At 42.7% G+C, this 18,427-nt stretch overlaps 1 protein-coding gene across 1 annotated transcript in view; it reads right to left on the reverse strand.

Moving 5' to 3' along the window:
- Positions 1–18,421, reverse strand: part of LOC109474799 — a 63,620-nt gene extending 45,199 nt beyond the window's left edge. Inside the window, 20 exon segments of the mRNA XM_019775159.1 lie at positions 7,857–8,071; positions 8,521–8,776; positions 9,101–9,229; positions 9,517–9,636; positions 10,085–10,351; positions 10,602–11,042; positions 11,245–11,430; positions 11,911–12,129; positions 12,436–12,597; positions 13,033–13,275; positions 13,670–13,765; positions 13,934–14,206; positions 14,715–14,987; positions 15,247–15,474; positions 15,777–16,052; positions 16,377–16,577; positions 16,913–17,075; positions 17,536–17,684; positions 17,999–18,145; positions 18,343–18,421. Coding sequence (XP_019630718.1) covers positions 7,857–8,071; positions 8,521–8,776; positions 9,101–9,229; positions 9,517–9,636; positions 10,085–10,351; positions 10,602–11,042; positions 11,245–11,430; positions 11,911–12,129; positions 12,436–12,597; positions 13,033–13,275; positions 13,670–13,765; positions 13,934–14,206; positions 14,715–14,987; positions 15,247–15,474; positions 15,777–16,052; positions 16,377–16,577; positions 16,913–17,075; positions 17,536–17,684; positions 17,999–18,145; positions 18,343–18,379 — 4,081 coding nt within the window. The 5' untranslated portion in view covers positions 18,380–18,421.
- Between the last annotated feature and the right edge of the window lie 6 nt (positions 18,422–18,427).

Here is an 18,427-nt window from a genome sequence, read left to right on the forward strand (position 1 = left end):
TGCTAATTAGCGGGATTAATCCCAAAGGGCGGCCGTGAACAGAACTATTCCAGTCGAAGCCCGACCCGGGCCGGGAGCTTGGCAGATCAGCGCAGCCCGCCTGCCAGCCCCGCACCGCCGGCGGTATAATGGGTCAAAGGTCATTGAAGTACGTTTCAAAACGACGTTTCGGAACGTAGACATGCTGGAGCATGCTTTGGTACTTTTTGTACCATTTCTGAAAGCAGCGCTTCGTACCGGCCATATTTACTTGAAACTGAATATGATTACATACCCATCGCCCTTTTTCCTGAGTCAGATCGTCTCCGTGAGTTAAAGTAGTTGTACTGTTGTACTCAGTTTCTCAACCATGTCCCTGGAAGCCTGGACAAACTTTCGCGCCAAAGATAGGTCTGGATTTTTGGTTTTGTATGTGCGGTCCAATACCCTCTGTATTACTAGTAACTGAAAACAACACTACGATGGCCATCAAATTAATTTCTATTACACCAAGGACATAATGTCCTTGATTACACTATTTTTTTTGTGTGTACCCTGTCCAGTGTATTATATTGCCGATCCATGAAGGTCGTTGGTTACATCAATTTCAACAGCTTTGTAACAATTTTTGGCTAGCAATGTGCTGCATAGTAATTGGAAAAAAGGTGCCTAAGCTTAATTTCGTTCCCCGCATCCGTTTGCTAGGACTAGGGCTAAATCATTAGGAAATTTAGCAAGGTGCGACGGCTGGAGATGTGAAAATATATATTTCGTATAAATATTTTAATTATTTCCGTGACATTTTTTTCAGGTTCATCCTCTTTGTGATCGAGTTACGAGACTGTGCTGTGCGCAACATTTGCTGACTTTGCAGGATTAACAGGATTACTTTCATTTTTTCTCATTTGTTCAATGTTGACGTTCGGTTGTTGACTAGCAAGTTTTTTTCCGTTTGGTTTGACGTTCGGTTGTTGACTAGATTTTTTATTTCATTTTGACGTTAGTTTGTTGACACCGATTTGTTATGTATTTGTTACGTTTTTGTATTATCTATTCCATATAAGTTTTTACTAACGAAACTTTACTACTAGTAACTGGCTTTCGCACAACTAACAATTTCATAACATTGAAGCTCGAAACGATGTTAACGATATTCTTAAGTATGATACATACAAGAAACGAAAAAAGCTATACATAGGACACGTCGGACAAATGAACTAGAAGATTGTAAACTGGTCACTGCTGAACCTGACCCCACGTGGAAGCGCCCCAGAGGTCGTCCCAGAAGGCGATGGGAGGATCCGCCCTTCGACTTCCTGAGGAGAGTGGGCGTCACCAAGGACTCCTGGAGAATCCTCGCTGCTGATAGAAGCCTCTGGAGACAGCTGTCTACGACCGCCATGCTTCTACCCTGAAGCCCGCGGAGGATTGATTGATTGATTGATTGTAAAAAAAGTTTTTAAATATCTATCAAACGGTACACATTGTACTAGAAGTGATTCATGTATGTGATCTTTACAAAAAAATCCTTACACGTAACCCATACTTTTATTTATCTGCATCCGTTACTACCTTTCGGAATTTCCACCTCAAAGTAGCCTAGTACATGTGAAAATGCCAGCAGACCGGACTGGGAATAACTTTGGGGGCTTCTCACGTCTTCTTCGTTTTGCGATATTCATTTCAGGTGTGAAGTTCCAATATCACGTTGAAGTGCCAATTACCTTGTCAATTTGCATAATGCTTGGACCTTTGTTTTGGTTTCGGTCTGAAAATTAATGACAGTATTCTTGACCAAAGAGGGTTAAATACGACAGCTATCCAGATGGTATTAGGTTATGCCGCACCCATATATTTTAACATTTTGAAACATTTCGTAGCCGAATTCACCGAACACTAACCGACCAAGCCAACCTACACATATAAAGCATGATTGCGGGGAGTTCGGGAATTCGTGAATGTGTGACAGGGGCTCTACAGCTCACCCGTAGCCTATAATATCACACTAGAATCCTGAAAATCTTGTGTTGTAACCTTTACCTTGTTCCATCCTCATGCCAGAGGTCCGAGACTTGCTGACGATGACTCGCGACGTTACAAGTTTTTCTACTTCCAACTGTCCATAACGTTGAAAAAAAAAACTCGCAAGCAATTGCAACAACTTCCCCATGCGGGACCGTTCGGCTAAGATGTACACCACACCACACCAGCTCCCTTTCAGCGGTCTCTCTCTCTCTCTCTCGGACGCCATGAACCAACGTTTTACAAGTCAACAGTTGCCTATGATGACATACTTGAATCCTACATATTATGCCATATTACAGAAAACTTTTCAAGGGATTAAGACGTTGTCGGCTTTAGAAAACAACACGGAACTACAATTTCTGCAAAAAAAAGGTCAACAGGCGTGCTCATGCCATGTAATGAAACCTGCTCCATCAGTATTTCAGTTCGGTCGTCAATTTCAAGTACCTTTATATACAAGTCATCCTTTCCCTATAATATACTTGTATGCTACTAACCATGCCATATTACAGAAAGCGTTTTCAGGGGCATGAGGTGTTCTCGGTTTTGGAAAACAACACGAAACCATCAATTTTCATATAAGGCAGGACGTCAATGGACGTTTTCATGCGCTGTGAATGAAACCCGCGCTGTCCATATTTCGGTTCGGACGCCATATACCAAAGTTTTACAAGTCAACAGTTACCTATGATGACATACTAAAATCCTATATATGCATATTACAGAAATACTTTTTTATGGACGTTAGGCGTTTTCGGTTTCAGAAAACAACACGGAACTAAAATTTTAGCAAAAAAATTTCAACAGGTGTGCTCATGCCATGTATGAAACCAGCGCTGTCAACATTTCGGTTCGGTCGTCAATTTCAAGCACATTTCAAGTCATCCTTTGCCTATAATATATAACTAGTAATTGTTTGCTACTTACCATGCCATACTACAGACAGCCTTTCCAAGGGCATAAGGTGTTTTGGAAAACAACACGGAACTAGTTTGTTTGCAAAAAGGCTGTTCAATAGGCGTATTCATACGATACAGCCGTCAATATTTCAGTTCGGACATCATTTACAAGCACATTACAAGTCACCCGTTGCCTATAATAATATACTAACTTCCTACTTACCATGTCATATTACAGAAAGCTTTGTAAGGCCCTACGGCGTTGTCGGTTTGAGAAAACAACACGGAACTTTCATTTTTACAAAAAAGGCTATTCAACACGTTTTCGTACGCGTTCCATGAAACCCACGCTGGCAATATTTTTGTTCCGATGTTCGGATTTTATTTCCAAACAGTCTATAACTTCAGCCAACTTTATTATGCAAGAATTTCGTATAGCTTTTCATGCTACAACAATTCCTATTTTTCTATCAATGTGTCTTTAACTTCAGAAAAATACACGGAACCATCAACTTTCCAATGTGAGACCATTTATCCTACAAAACTGTTCCGGCGCGCGTATTCATTCCGTTCGCATTGCGGGATATACATGTAAAGCTTCCTATTTCTAGTCTTTTCTTTTCAAATCCTCCACACACCATCCATTTAACAACGATTTACTAGAATGCTATATATCTTGTCATGCTAGACCAAGGTTTTTGAGGGGTCCACAGTGTTCTCAGTTTAAGAAAACAACACGAAACCATCAATTTTCAAACAAAAGGCAGGTCAATGGATGTTTTCATGCTGTGAATGAAACCCGCACTGTCAATATTCCGGTTCGACATCATTTACAGACGCATTACAAGTCACACGTTGTCTATCATTATATACCACAATACCATGCCATATTACAGAATGCTTCTTTCGAGGGTCTGAGGAACCGCTGTTCCTGCCTTTAGAAATCAACACGGAACCATCACTTTTGCGAAGAAGAAATGTCGACGTCAACAGACGTCGACATTTTCAGTACGTGTTCTATAAACCAGAGCTGTCAATATTTTCTTCTGATTATATTTTCAAACGCTCTACAATACCCCCGTATTTCATCGTACTAGAATCATGTTTATCTTTCGATAGTAGAATATGTTTTTTGCTACTGCCAGCTGTATTCTTAACTTCAGAAAACACACGGACTCATCAACTTTCCAGTATGAGACCGTTCATTCAGGGAACGTGTTCCGGCCCATTGCCCTTTCCATTGCGCTGCATGCATGTGAATCTTCCTACTTCTAGTCTTTTTTAAAATCCTCCACACCATCCGTTTTAAACGATTTACTAGAGTACTATTATTGCCATATCAAAAGAAGGCTTCTTGAAAAGTCCTAAAATGGTCTCGGTTTAATAAAACAACACGGAACTATTGAAATGTCTATTGAAGACGAACGTTTCCTTACGTGTTCTACTAAACCCGCGCTGCGAATGCTTCAGTTTGGACGGAAATTTTAAACGCTTTGCAACTCACCCTTAGCGTGAAATATAACACTAAAATTCTGTTTATCTATTGATGGTACAACAAGTTTTACATCCCCCTACAATGTTGTGAACTTTAGTAAGCAACACGGAACCATAAATTTTCCAATACGAGACCATTTGGAATACAAATCTATCAGGACGTCAATTCAACTGCGCTGCCAATATTTTTATATAGACGTCATTTTCTTTCCTCCACAAAATACTCTTTCTTTTCTTTCTATATACTAGGATGTTATATTTCTTGTATAACAATATGCATTTATAGGGATCTGTCGTGTTCTCAGTTTTCAAAAATGATACGGAACTCTCGATTTTCCGATGAAAGGCAATTCAATAGACGCTCCCAATGCATTGTATCAAATCTGCGTTATCATTATTTCAGATCGTACGTTATTTTCAAACGTTCTACAACTTACCCCCTGTCTGTAATGTTATACACTCTGACATATTACAGAAAGCATTTCCAACAATCTTAAGTGTGACGGCTTTAGAAAACACCACGGAACTATTGATATCCCAACAAACTACTGTTTAACGGCGTTTTCTTCACATGTTCATGTGTCAATATTTTTGTTTGAACATCAAACACAATACACCTCACCCTTAGCTGAAAATGTGATACAAGATTATACGTCGGACAAACGTGCGCCATATGTCTTGAACTGACATCTTTTGCCAAGTTGGACAACCTTCCAGCAGACAAAGTCACACTACCGGTATAATGTAGTTAGACCATCGTTTACTTCGTGATCGTCCTTTTGGTATTGTCTATGGTGAGTAAACAGTTACTATATTCCTCAATATCTTATCGTCCCGTTGCAAATCTTTAAAAACATTTCCCAACAATTCCCTCGTTTTCTTTGATAAAATATAATAGCACTTACTCGTCAATCACATTAACTATGTACGTATCCTAAAATATCCATGAACTGATACATATTAGTATTAGCTTTAATGATATGAGCAAGGACATAATGTCCTTGATATGAGTTATTAGTTGTACGAAATCAGTTAGTAAAGTGTGGTTAGAAAAAACTTCAATGGAATTGAGAAGACCAAAACGTAATAATAACATATCAAACTGAGTCAACAGACGTCAACAAACGAACGTCTAAACTGGGGAACTTCAATCTACTTCAAACGATAAAAAAACGTAGTCAACGACGTAACGTCAACACGAAAGAAAAACTCCGAACGTAAAAACGAAAGAAAAAGAACTTTACTAGTCAACAAACGAAGTTCAACGTCAAAACCAAACGGAACTTTTAGTCAATAACCGAACGTCAAAACTAAAGAAAAAACTTGAATGTAATCCTGTTTATCCTTCAAAGTCCGCACATGTTTCACGCAGCACAGTCTCGTAACTCAATCAAAGACTAGAGGATGAACCTGAAAACACATCAAAAGAACATTTAAATATTGCAAAAAAAAGAGAAGTATTTTGTCAGGGGCGGGACTGATACAGCTTCGCCATTTCGTTTATTGACTGAACTGTTGGGTTATTTAGAGATTGAATCGTGAAATTTGGCGCTTTCATTTGCAAAATAGTTAATTAACAACATCGTAGTGGCACGGATGGGCGAATGGATTAGTGTTTATTTCACACCTTTTGTTCATTGTTGGCCGAATAGCCTATTATCTGTTTCGTTTACAATACACATTATGCGACCTTATCCCAGAAATGCTTAGCCCATTCAACGAAGAAAAGTCACGTGTAGAAAAATGTCGCTGAAACTCACAATCAAGGAGTCATATGACAAGTAACGTTACCCGCCATCTTATAAATATGTACTCAGAGCCGCTGCAACTCCGCGCCGTCAATATATGCGTGTACAGCGTGAAATCTCAGCATGCATAGCAGAAATACAGACGATCTGGTCAGATTCATGATACAGCTCTGGATTCTTTATCTGCGTGATGTTGTGAATCCACCAGCGTGAGAATTTCTGGTGAAACGAGTTTGCTACATTCAAACTGGCCGCCGCCGCCTTTGATCTAAGTTGTGTCGGGCGGGCGTCATCAATCAATGTTGACAGGTCTGTCGCGCCAAGCTGTCTGACTCTAAGGAGAAAAGATCTCCTGTGTTACACCAGGGAGGTTCCTTTTAACTCCATGGTTACATACACGAATTCAAAATTTCGAAAAATTACTATGATCAAAAATTTTATTTTATTTCTTGTTTTCCAACAAGTTGTTGATTTTGTGCCAAGTGCAAGGGACTGCAGTCAATCATGTGATGTTTACCATTACCATAATCGTGATCTTTCCTCCCCTTTAGAAAATTGCTAGTGAAGCTCGGCAAATCTCGTGAGCATACCAAACACAATCATTCGCTGACGACAAGAACCGAAAAGAAACGAATGTAAAACAAAGATCATTTCGTCAGCCGAATACACACACAAACAGTCCTCTCCGCGCACTCTCTACAGACTGGTAGCGATTCGACAAAGTACCCCAGAGCTTACCGAGTCGGTAAACAAGACAGCTCCTTTACAAGATCCATTTCGCTGGCGGGGTATATCCTAAGCTTTTGACAATTCAATTTTGGTTCAACTTGCTGAATTATGCGTTCTATGGTTAAAAAAAATCATCGACAACATGCGCCGGCTCATTACGCTTTTGACTGCACAAGTAAGATTCCGGGCCGCCGGGGCAACACCAAATATTGTCTGACCTTGCGGTGTGGAAAACTAGCGGAGGAGGAGTTGCTATATTTTGTTTGCGACATGTTAGGGTGAAGTGTAGTTGAAATTATTGTTGCTATATCTAACGTATTTTTGGGGCGTTACATGTTTAGACAGGCTGATGAATAACCTCATTGGAAATGCCTCAAACCATTTTTTTTACATCCATGCTCAAACCAAGGACGTGCTCAAACTAATTCCTGCCATCCAATTCTAACGCTTATGCATGACTATGACCGCTAAAAGGAGGCCATAACACCCAGTATTGTTTCTAAATTTAAATGACAAAGTAGACAAACAAACATGAAACCCTATCCTGCTCATTATAGTTGCGTCAATAGCGCGATGGCGCACTCGGTAGCAGGTTAAATAACACTGTAACGCATTCGTGCGGCCGGGGGTCAATTACCGCAAGTTGCGTTATCGCGTTGCGACAGCGTTGCCGCTGCGTTGCGTCAGCGTTATCGCTGCGTTGCGACAGCGTTGCGTTATCTAAGTCCGTCAAATGTAACGCAAACATGACTGTACTGTATATGTTGCATGTACAGTATGATAGACAGGTATCAAAATTAGCAGGAGACAATTTCACCAAGATAAGATTTTCTTTGAAAAGAAATGATGTATTTCTTCTGATAAGTGTTTGTGTATTTGATCTGAGATACATTTAAGTATAACTGTGCTTTTCAGCACTTAATTTTTTATATTTAAAGACAAGGCTCGTGGTATAGTCATTCTTTGTTTTGCAGGTTCTGACCTGGAGCGTCACAGTAAGTCCCTCCGGGGCAGGGGAGGCACTGGTCCTCTTGCTCCAGGTTGGTCGTGTTGCTATAGTAACCATCAGGACAGGGGTGTTGGTGGCGGGAGGCTGTGTCCTGTAGGCAGTAGTACCCAGCAGGACAGTCTACTGGTGCGATGACTCCATGGCTCAGAACACCATACAGGGCTGCTGCCTCCACAGGGTCACAGTACCTGCACCACACAGGGCATGGTCAGGACATTTTACTAAGATTCTACATGTTTTTTATGTTTCATGATCAAAGGATCTTTATAAGCACATTACATGCTTTCTGTCCAACGTTCACAAATCTATGTGAATAAAAAAATTTTGAAAAATTACTAAAGGTGAAAGTGATATTAAACAAACTTGATGAACAGTTGAGCTTCTCTTCCACTGGTTATCACATTTTACAGTGTGCAGTATTTTATTTTAAGTTCATGGTGACCTCCAAAAATTGCACGGTGATCAAGAGGACACCAGTTGTATCGCTACTGAAATGTCCAGGCTTTTGATCTCACAGTCTTTGGACAAGCCATCGTCCTGTTGTTTGATGCTAATTTTAATGGACTTTTATTTTTAAACATTTTAAAACACCAACAAGTAGATATAAAACACTGGACACTGTAGGAAGTGTACTGACCTGCCGGGAGGACAGTTCTTACAGTCATCTGCCCCTTCTTCATCCTGGTACTGTCCAGCTGGGCATGGCTCGGGGTCCGGACTGCCCTCGGGACAGAAGTGACCACGGGTACAATTGTACTGGTCAGGTGTTGAGGTTTTCTGACCGGCAGGGCAGTAATACCCGGCAGAACACAGCTCTGTGGCATTCACATTGGCTGGACCTTCACAGTAGTAACCAGGTGTGCACGGGGAACAGTCACCTTCTTCAGTATTACCTGTTCACACACATCAACAAGGTAAGGAAGGAAACAATCATGATAAATATTTTTCTGTTTCAGGTGACATTTTTCAGAAACTGCAACAACCTTTGATGAAGTTGCCACCAAAAAGAGTAGTACTCATTTTACTACATATATCTGGTTCAGAAAATTTCCTCTGAGATGGGACGTACAGCCAGGGGGCACGTGTTTGAGGAAGGCCACGCTTTCAAACTTTACAGTGGCTTTGGGTCTTGAAAAGGAAATAGTTATCTGTTATGTCAATCCTTACAGAAATGTGGCACAACTGTTACGGTAAATAAGTAACAAAACAAGTCCCACCTGACATGTTGGAGAATGTGCCTGCAGGGCAGGGTTGAGGGGTGGCTGAGCCTTGCACACAGAAGTGACCTGGTACACACACACGGTCTGCAGGGTCAGGCTCAGACATACCACCATCGCAGTAATAACCTGGGAGGACACAAGAAAATAGAGTTTTGAAATACCATGAAAAGCACTTCAAAATGTCTGACTGTTGACGTACCTCTTTAAAAAGGTTGCAGACTAAGATAACCTTCAATTCGTTTTTTTTTTCATTGCAGCAAAATGTAACATTTAAAACAACACTGTTTAATTCTAGTACTGTGCACAGAAAGCTAAAAGCAAAATGTTCCAAAATGGCAACATTTTCCATATAACTGCAGGTGTTGTTTGTCAGTCAGGTTAGTGTGCTATCGTGTTGAAACGTGGATACATACCTGCATCACAAGGTCCATTTGGTGTCTCCCTGCCATAACCCATACAGTAGGAGCCTTCATCACAGGACACTGGGTAGGGAGAACCACTGGGGCAGTACGTACCTGGCCAGCACTTCCCACCTGAGGAAAATTACAGAACATTAACATACAAATGTACAATGTAGGCTGATGTTCTAGCCAGTTCATTGGATGCCTAAGTATCACATTTGTTGTAGGTTGCTGTGCAATTTTTTGTACAATTTTGAAGCCACAAAATGACAGAGCCAACAACTGACACGACAGCTTTTCTATGATAAGACAGCTGAGACTTTGGAGTACCCCCCATGCATGACTGTCCCAAAAATGTCCTCAGTTTGTGATCATATAACCATTACCCCACGTACATTTGTCATGTGACTGGGCCTTTAGTAAGTACTAAATATGCATCATTATAAAACTACAAATCCTAGTCTTATCACATATCTCAAAGCTATCTTTAATTTGACAAAAACTGATCAGGAGATTGAAGACAATCATGAGATCTAGTAGCAATCTTCACAACCTGAGTAGGAATGGATCAATGCCCCACCTGTGTAGTTAACAAGTGGACAGGTGCATTCCGACAGATCTGTGGCATTGCTGTGGGGCAAAGGCTTGTCCAAATAAGAGCCCCCTGTGCAATACCAGCCTGCACTGCAGTTCCCGGTGGGCTGCTCCAGTCCGTCTGTCACACAGTATTGTCCAGCAGGACATGGCAGGCAGTCATCGGAACTGTCGCTGCCATTCACAGGGTTGTAGCTCCCCCTGGGGCAGGGGTTCTCATACGCTGAAGTTGTACCACCAGGACAGTAGTGACCTGAGGAAAATCATCGTTGCATTATACATTGCTAAAAACATTAATCATTCGTGGAGTAGGATAGTAATGTATTTACACTCAATGGCTACAGTTGACAAAAGGTCACTGCATATATAGAGAAAATAACTATTAAACACTGATGTAATGTTGCAAAATGTGTTTGTTCCCCACATTGTTTTCCTGTCTACATCACAAGTTCCCCATTGCTAATCACACTTAAGACATTGGAAATGTGACAACATGACTTCACCTGTTGGACAGAGTGTTTCTGTGAATGATGTGGAGTTGTCTGGACAGTAGTAGCCGGGTTCACACTGGGAGCAGCTTCCCTGTCCCTCCAGCTCTGTGTACTGCCCGGCTGGACAGCCCAGCGGTGACGCACTGCCCTCTGGACAGTAGTGACCAGCTGGACAGATGGCGCCATGACCGGTGTGGTTTCCTGTAGGTTTGTCCAGGTTGACTCCGGACTCACAGTAGTAGCCTGCAGCGCAGGGCCCGGTGTAGGAGTCTCTGCCTGGCAGCTGACAGTACTTCCCTGGGTCACAGTCTGTGCACTGGTCCACAGAGCTGAGTAAGGTGCGTGGGTTGTAGGTCCCGGCTGGACACAGCTGCAGGTCAGCGCCTGTCCTGGCTGGACAGTAGTAGCCAGGAGGACAGGGGTCTGCTCGGTCACCATTAACACAGTAGTACCCTGATGGAAAGTGGAACTCTGTTAGAAATCATCACTGACAACTCAGTTATCACCACTAAATCTTAATTCTGACCATATTTTTGTATCAGAACAAAGTTAACAGAGACACAAACCTGCAACTTACAAAAGTAGGTACCCAAACAATACCCCTGTGCCAACACAAGTAACTACACAATTTGACAATTACAAAGATCATTTGTACCTTCAGGACAATCATAGCACTCCTCAGCCATGGTGTGGTTCATGTAGGTCCCGTTGTTGCAGCTGTAGTGTTCAGGAGAACCCTCGGGACAGTGGGAGCCAGCAGGACAGATATCTCCTGTCACTCCGTCCTGTGGGGTGGAGGTGTTCGCCCCTCCCAGGCAGAAAAACCCAGGCTGACAGAAACCTGCAACAGAAATACAATTTGAGTGCCTATCAGTTTAACATAGCTACTGGCTCTACAGCAGTAAGAAACCCTGATGATCTTTGAGAGACACTGTAAATCGTGAATATGTTCCCATATGGTAACAGAATGATTTTTCACACTTTGTAAACAAGAAATTGGAGATTTCAATCGCCACGGAAGTACAATTTTACAGTTTTATGAATTTACTGGAGCAACCAAAGAGATGGCCTGCATGAGATACTTTCAGCAGTCCTACATGTATGACAGTAGAACCTTGACAGAAACCTTGTTGGGAACAAACCCTGAGTGGGGCTTGTGTGGGTGGAACCATGACTTCCTTCCAAGTTGATATTAAGTTCAATCTGTGATAACCATCCCTCTTCCCATTCATTCAAATACCTACAAACACAAGCAAACACACAAAAACACCACACACACACTCAAAACAATACCTCCATACTCGGAAGTAATAACACCCACCAGTTTCTGCAGTGAGGCCTGTTTGATTGCAGTACTTCCCAGGACCACAGGGGAGACAGTCTGTCAGGTCATCCCTCTGCTCATCAGGTTGGTAGGTCCCCGCAGGACAGTGTAGGGGCTGGGCACTTCCCTCAGGACAGTAGTGACCAGCGGGGCAAATGTCACCGTATGTCTCATTGACTGGGTTGGGGTTAATGGCCTTCAAGGTGCAATAGTGACCTACGTGATAACAAGTCAGTGTCACTGAACAGCACCATACTACAAGGTTAAATCCAAGTAAAAGGTTCACATGGTTCTAATGCAATATAAAACAGCTTCTACATACTACAGCACTACCAAAAGATCACAAGAAATTACATCTTAAGACATATGTCATAGTACCTGGGGGTGCCGCACTAGAGATCTCCTAAATATAGAGTTTTACAAAGTGACTGAGGTACAATTGTCATTGTACTGAAACAATACTGCATGCCACATAGGCTAGAATGAATACAAGAAAACAGAATATATTTCAACATCCGTTACCTGCTAGACAGGAGCCATTGGGAGCTGTGAGTCCAGTCTGCATGCAGAAGTCTCCTGGTGGACAGTCTGTACAGTTACTCAGCGAGGGCAGTTTGTCACGATGTCCGTATGTGCCCTTAGGACAGGGCGTTGGCCAAGATGAACCCTCGTCACAATAGGTACCTACAGCACAAGTACACATGTATAACAGAATACTGATATTTACTTTTCAGGGTGATCAGCTGGCAAATTAAAAAATAATTTGCATAATTTGTATGAGCCAACGTCCATCCTTACATCAAAGCCCTAACAATATAAAAGTGTGGTCATATTCATCATTGGTAATACCGTTACTGTATTTTCAAGCAGGCTGCAACAGAACTAACTGCTGACAGGGATCTAAGGCACTTTGTAGGCCACATGCATGACTATCCTATGGCTGTCCATAGTTTTTGATCATACGATGATTGCAAGACATATTATGTGACCAGACTCTAACCAGCAAAGCACTGCATGTCACACACCAGCTTTAGACTTAACCTAATATGAAGACATAATCTTAAAGACTTATCTTGCACACCATACATTTGACTGGTAAATTTTGGAAAACCAACTGACCCTGTGGACAAGGTCCTCCCGTGGCGTCGGCAGGTTCAGGAGTAGGTGTGACTGCAGCGAGGACACAGTAGAAGCCGGCGGCACACGTCCCCGTGGGCTGGGTGATGTTCTGTGCCTCGCAGTAGAAGCCCTCCGGACAGGCTCGGCACTCCTCCTGACTCTCCAGGCCGGTCGTGTTGCTGTAGGTGCTGACTGGGCAGGGGAACTGTCGGGCGCTCTCTGTGCCATTCGGACAGTAGAAACCTGCAAGAAGGGCACAGACAGTTAAAGCAGTCCTACGAGTGTTGGCCTCTTTGGAGGAACTGATGCTCTGCGTGTGACACTCGATAGTTCATAACACTTAAAAGAAAATGTTTTGGTATGATTACATTGGACATGTATGTGTGTACACCTGAGTAAGCTGTTTCATGTGGAGAGACTGACTTTCAAGACAAACCATAATGCACCCTTTCTTGAAAATATTCATCTCTTAGAAGCCCTTGAAGGACCAATAACCTTCCTTACGCTTGACCAAGGTACAACAGGTTTCACAATCTGCCTGTTATTTGACAAAAAAGTGAAGAAATAAAATAAAACATTCCTTATTTTCCTTACACTATCGTTGCAGTATTACAGCTAAGTACAGTGTTCCATGTACCTGCAGGACACTCCTTTGGTGTGACTACACCGTGGGTCGAGCTGTTAACCCCACTCTGTTGTTCAGCAATGGCCTCATCCCTGTCACAGTATTTTCCTGCAAAAACAAGAAGACAGAAGTCAAAAAGGGAAATTCAATGCAAAATAATTGCATACAATTCAATACAATGTGTAAATATTGTACATGTATGTATGCAAGACTTGTTGACATGGACAAAATATGGACTACTTCAAAATCATTTGCTTCCTAACCCCGCTAACCTACCTGCAGGACACAGCAGACACCTGCCTCCCCCTGCATCAGGTTGGTACATCCCAGAGGGACATGGATCCTGGCTCCCACTCCCCTGAGGACACTGGTGACCTGGCAGGCAGCGGTTTCCCTCCGGCTGCCGGTCAATGGAGCTCTCCGGACAGAACCAGCCAGCGTCACACTGACCAGCTGGGTCGGGCAGGCCCCAGCCTGGACAGAAGTAGCCCTCCGTACATGGGATACAGTCATTGGCATGGTGGTTGGAGAAGCGGTCGCTGTATGTACCTGTTTTCAAGAGAAATATCATCAATGAAATGATAATAACTTAGTTTGTATGGGCACTTGACTGTGTAAGTTTGTATTACAAAATGTAGGATTCTGGCTACTATGACATTACTAAGAAATTGCCTTTTGTTTTACCAGGAGTACATTTAGACATTTACCTTAAAGTAGGAAATGTCTACTTCTATCATAATATTCTTACTATTTTAAGAAACCCCGAATTATTATCACAATATTGCACCACAAGGCATGGTCACATTCCTCATAGGCCGTCGTACAATTTTGATGTTGCTGAATTTTCTAGCAGGCTGTGGCAGATCCAACTACAAAATGTACCAAGTTGAACAAGGATTAAAGACAGCCTTTTCTGAAAGGAGACAGCTGAATTTTGTACACCACACAACTATCCCAAGAATGCCCTCAGTGTGTGGTTGTATGACTACCAAATGAAAAATGTGACCAGGTTCTAAAACATAACCCTAGCTCTGTGTGCAGGAGTGTTTGGCCATACCTGGTGGACAGGCTAGTGGGTAGTTGCTGGCTGTGGGGCAGTAATGTCCCTGAGGACACACGTCGCCGGTGGTGTCGTTGTACGGCTGGGAGACGATGGTACTACCGTTACAGTAGAAGCCAGCCTGGCAGGGACCGCTGACAGCAGGCAGCTCATCGCTCTCACAGTAGTAGCCAGGGGTGCACGGCGTCGGCCAATCAGAACCCTCAGGACAGAACGTACCAGCACGGCATTTTCCACCAACTGTCTGTGCCGGACAGTTACATGTAGAACCTGTGGGAACAAGTGGTATGTATTATTGTGTAGTCCTCGTGTCAGGCTGAAAGAATATTCTCAACTCTCAGTGGGAATTGGAAAAATTTTGTTTAGTTTTTGACATTGAAGTATGTCTTCTCACATACCAAATATTATCACAAACCATGCATCCAGACCTAAGTAAGTTATGCTGAACACAAATATGTGGAAACAGACACAAACACAGACACATCCAAAACAATACCATGGAGGTAATACAATAAAGCCATCCCCTGACCTGTATCATTCCCCAGTGGCGTGGGTTGTCTCTGCCAGGACCCCAGAGTACAGTACCACCCTGGTGCACACAGTCCTGCAGGCTCAGCCATGCCCATGTCTGGACAGTAGTGACCAGCCAGGCACAGCTGACAGGCACTCATGCTGTTCTGTGCTGTCTGGTTGTTGTAGGTGCCGTTGTTGCAAGGGTATTGCTCTGCAAATTCTGTCTTTGCTGGGCAGTAGTGGCCTAGGAAAAATAGTTTGTCCATAACTGCATGTATGCTAGAACTGATACGAGTCAAGACACACAATTCTTTAACTGTTCCACATCCCAACAAGTTAAATATAATCAAAAAATCTTTCAGAGTCAATCAAGGTTAGATTTAACTTAAAAATCCAAGTATTAAGATACACAAGATAACAGTTACTGAAACAACTGGACAACAAAAGCCTATCCAATCAACTGCAACTATTATCTTGACTTGAATGTATACATACAAGTATGCAAGACAAGTGAAGGATAGGGATGGCACTACTGAGAAAGTTCACCTTTTGGGCACTCCGTATAGTTGGTACTTGTGACTATGCAGTAGTAGCCAGGAGGACAGTCCAGACAGCTGTCACGCTGTTCCGCAGGGCTGTACTCTCCAGCTGGACAGGACGGGGGAGTGCTGGTGCCTGTGGGACAGTAATGGCCAGCAGGACACGGGCCTCCTGTGTCGCTGACTTCTGATGGGCGGGAGCTGTTGGACCCCAGAGTGCAGTAGAAACCGGCTTCACATTCTCCAGTAGGGAACACCAGACCCTGCTGCTCACAGTACCAACCTGGATGATTAAAATGACACAAAAAGGTGAAGATGGAACAAGAAAAAAGAGATCTCAGACTTCTGGAAAGTGTTTTGGGTTTTCCTAAAGTTATTGAAAAAACCAAGGAAATTGTAGGTGTATGATATAACACTTTAATCGGGACTAGGGCAAAAAAACTGTACAGTGTTGGAGGGCTGCACATGCAGTCCTCAGCTTCCTGAATTCCCCCTATTTGACCCCTAATTCATCAAGTTCACCTCATTTCTTGTGTCTTAGCAGTGTCACAAACTTTAAGACAAACCAAAACCATTCAAAAAGCAAGGGTGTACCAAACCCACTGACCAGGGAGACATTGTTGGCAGTCGCTGCTGTCGGTGGCCTGGGTTTTGTTGTTAAAGGTTCCTGCGGGGCAGGGTGGGGGGTTCCCGGTCCCCTGTTCACAGTAATGTCCAGCAGGACAGATCCCGGCATCTCCACTGGCTGCAGAGGTCGGCTCTCTGGAGTCTGAACCACTCGTACAGTAGTGTCCAGCAGCACACAGACCTGAAGGGGAAAATCACAACTGTTACAACATACATGTAGACTACAGTCAGCACTAGATCTAGCAACAAACTTAATCACGATGACTGAGCATTTCAGAAACAGCACTGATGCCACACATGGTCAGATTATGAAATTTAATAAAACATTGTCAAACAATTAAGTAAAAGTGGATGTTTTTATGACTGAAGATGTATTTCATCCTTGATATTTGATTTTAAGGTCTCTATAGAATGTTTCCATATAGTTATTTTAATCAACACAAGTTAACTAGCAATCTACAATCCAAAACACTTGTAACATGTACTGTCAGCAGGGCCATGAGTCCACAAACTAACCTGCAGTAGTGGTTGCATTGAGCCTGTCACAGTAGTGTCCTGGTGTGCACTGCTTACATTCTGTCACGTTACTCAGGCCTGTGTTGTCACTATAGGTGCCCAGAGGACAGGACTGCCAGACATGACCTGTCCCTTCAGGACAGTAGTACCCTGCTGGGCAATCCTGGGGAAACAGATCATCATGATGGAAGTTCAGGACATGGACACAGAACAAATAACTTTCAGGCCTCGCAATACTGGGTGCATGTTTTTCTGTGGGTGCCCCAGTAGACCCAACTATTTTCCTATGTTTACATAATAAATACTATGTAAAGATGTTAAATGTATGCTACTATACAGCATATTCTTGACATCTAACTGTCAGAAAAATAAGAAAATCTCTGTTGTGATATTTTTCATTGGAAATAAAACATTGAGCTTTTGCTGACATTCTATTTAATTCATTTTATATGGTGCACCCAAACAATTTTTCGTGCACCCAATTTTTAGGTTGGGTGCACCAGCGTGCCTATTAAAAAAAAAAGAATTTTGAGCCCTGCCTTTGTACACAGAGGTAATGATTTTTGGCTTTAGTTCAAGGAATTCCAGCATGAATGGAAAGGTGGCCACAGATGTATGAGTACCTGTGGATTGGAGCCAGTAATACAGTAGTGTCCAGGGGTACATAGTAGGCACTCCTCAGTCAGTTCTGTGTCAGTGTATGTGCCTGGTTCACACAGGATCGGCTGTCCGGACCCTGCCGGACAGTAGTGACCAACTGGACACCTGTTGCCTGTTAAAAAGCAGGAAATGTGAAAATGTTACGAATAATTTCATGTATATATTTTGCTATATGTTTGTATATGCATTCAAATAAATATGAGATTGATATACAATGTAGGACCTTACAAGGCTATCTCCCTCAGTGATGTACATATCATACACCAGATAGATCTATAGGCTATTTCTAAAGACTTAATATTTCACATTCTAAATAATACCTTGCAATTAGCCTTTGGGTATGAGTTTGCAAGTAAATTACTCAAATTATTCCTTATTATTACATAGTGCTCTGACAATGTTGTACAAATGATAGATGATGAGTACCTGTTGTGCCATCGGTAGGTTGTGGGTCTGTGGCGTTCCTACTACAGTAGTACCTGGCACTACAGTTTCCCTCGGGCATCGCCATGCCATAGCTGGGGCAGTACTGCCCTGGTTCACAGCCCTGACATTGGGCTTCAGTCCACAGACCTGCAGGAACAAGAAATCAGAGAATCTAGTATGCAATCCTTCATAATGTACAATCAAAAAGAGGGCATTCTTGTGATAGCTGTGCATGTGTCACACTTAGATCCTTGTCGGAAGGTTGATTCTGACACAGCCTGCTTAAAAATCCTACAACATCAAAATCTTACAACAACCTACAGCAATTGTGACTGCACCCTTACCTGTTGTAGGATTGTATGTGCCAGGTGGGCAGGGCATTGTGGTGTTGGTGCCAGCTGGACAGTAGTAGCCAGGTGGGCAGATGTC

This window comes from Branchiostoma belcheri, unplaced genomic scaffold (assembly GCF_001625305.1).
Source record: "Branchiostoma belcheri isolate BF01 breed outbred unplaced genomic scaffold, Haploidv18h27 scaffold32, whole genome shotgun sequence".
NCBI lineage: Eukaryota > Metazoa > Chordata > Leptocardii > Amphioxiformes > Branchiostomatidae > Branchiostoma > Branchiostoma belcheri.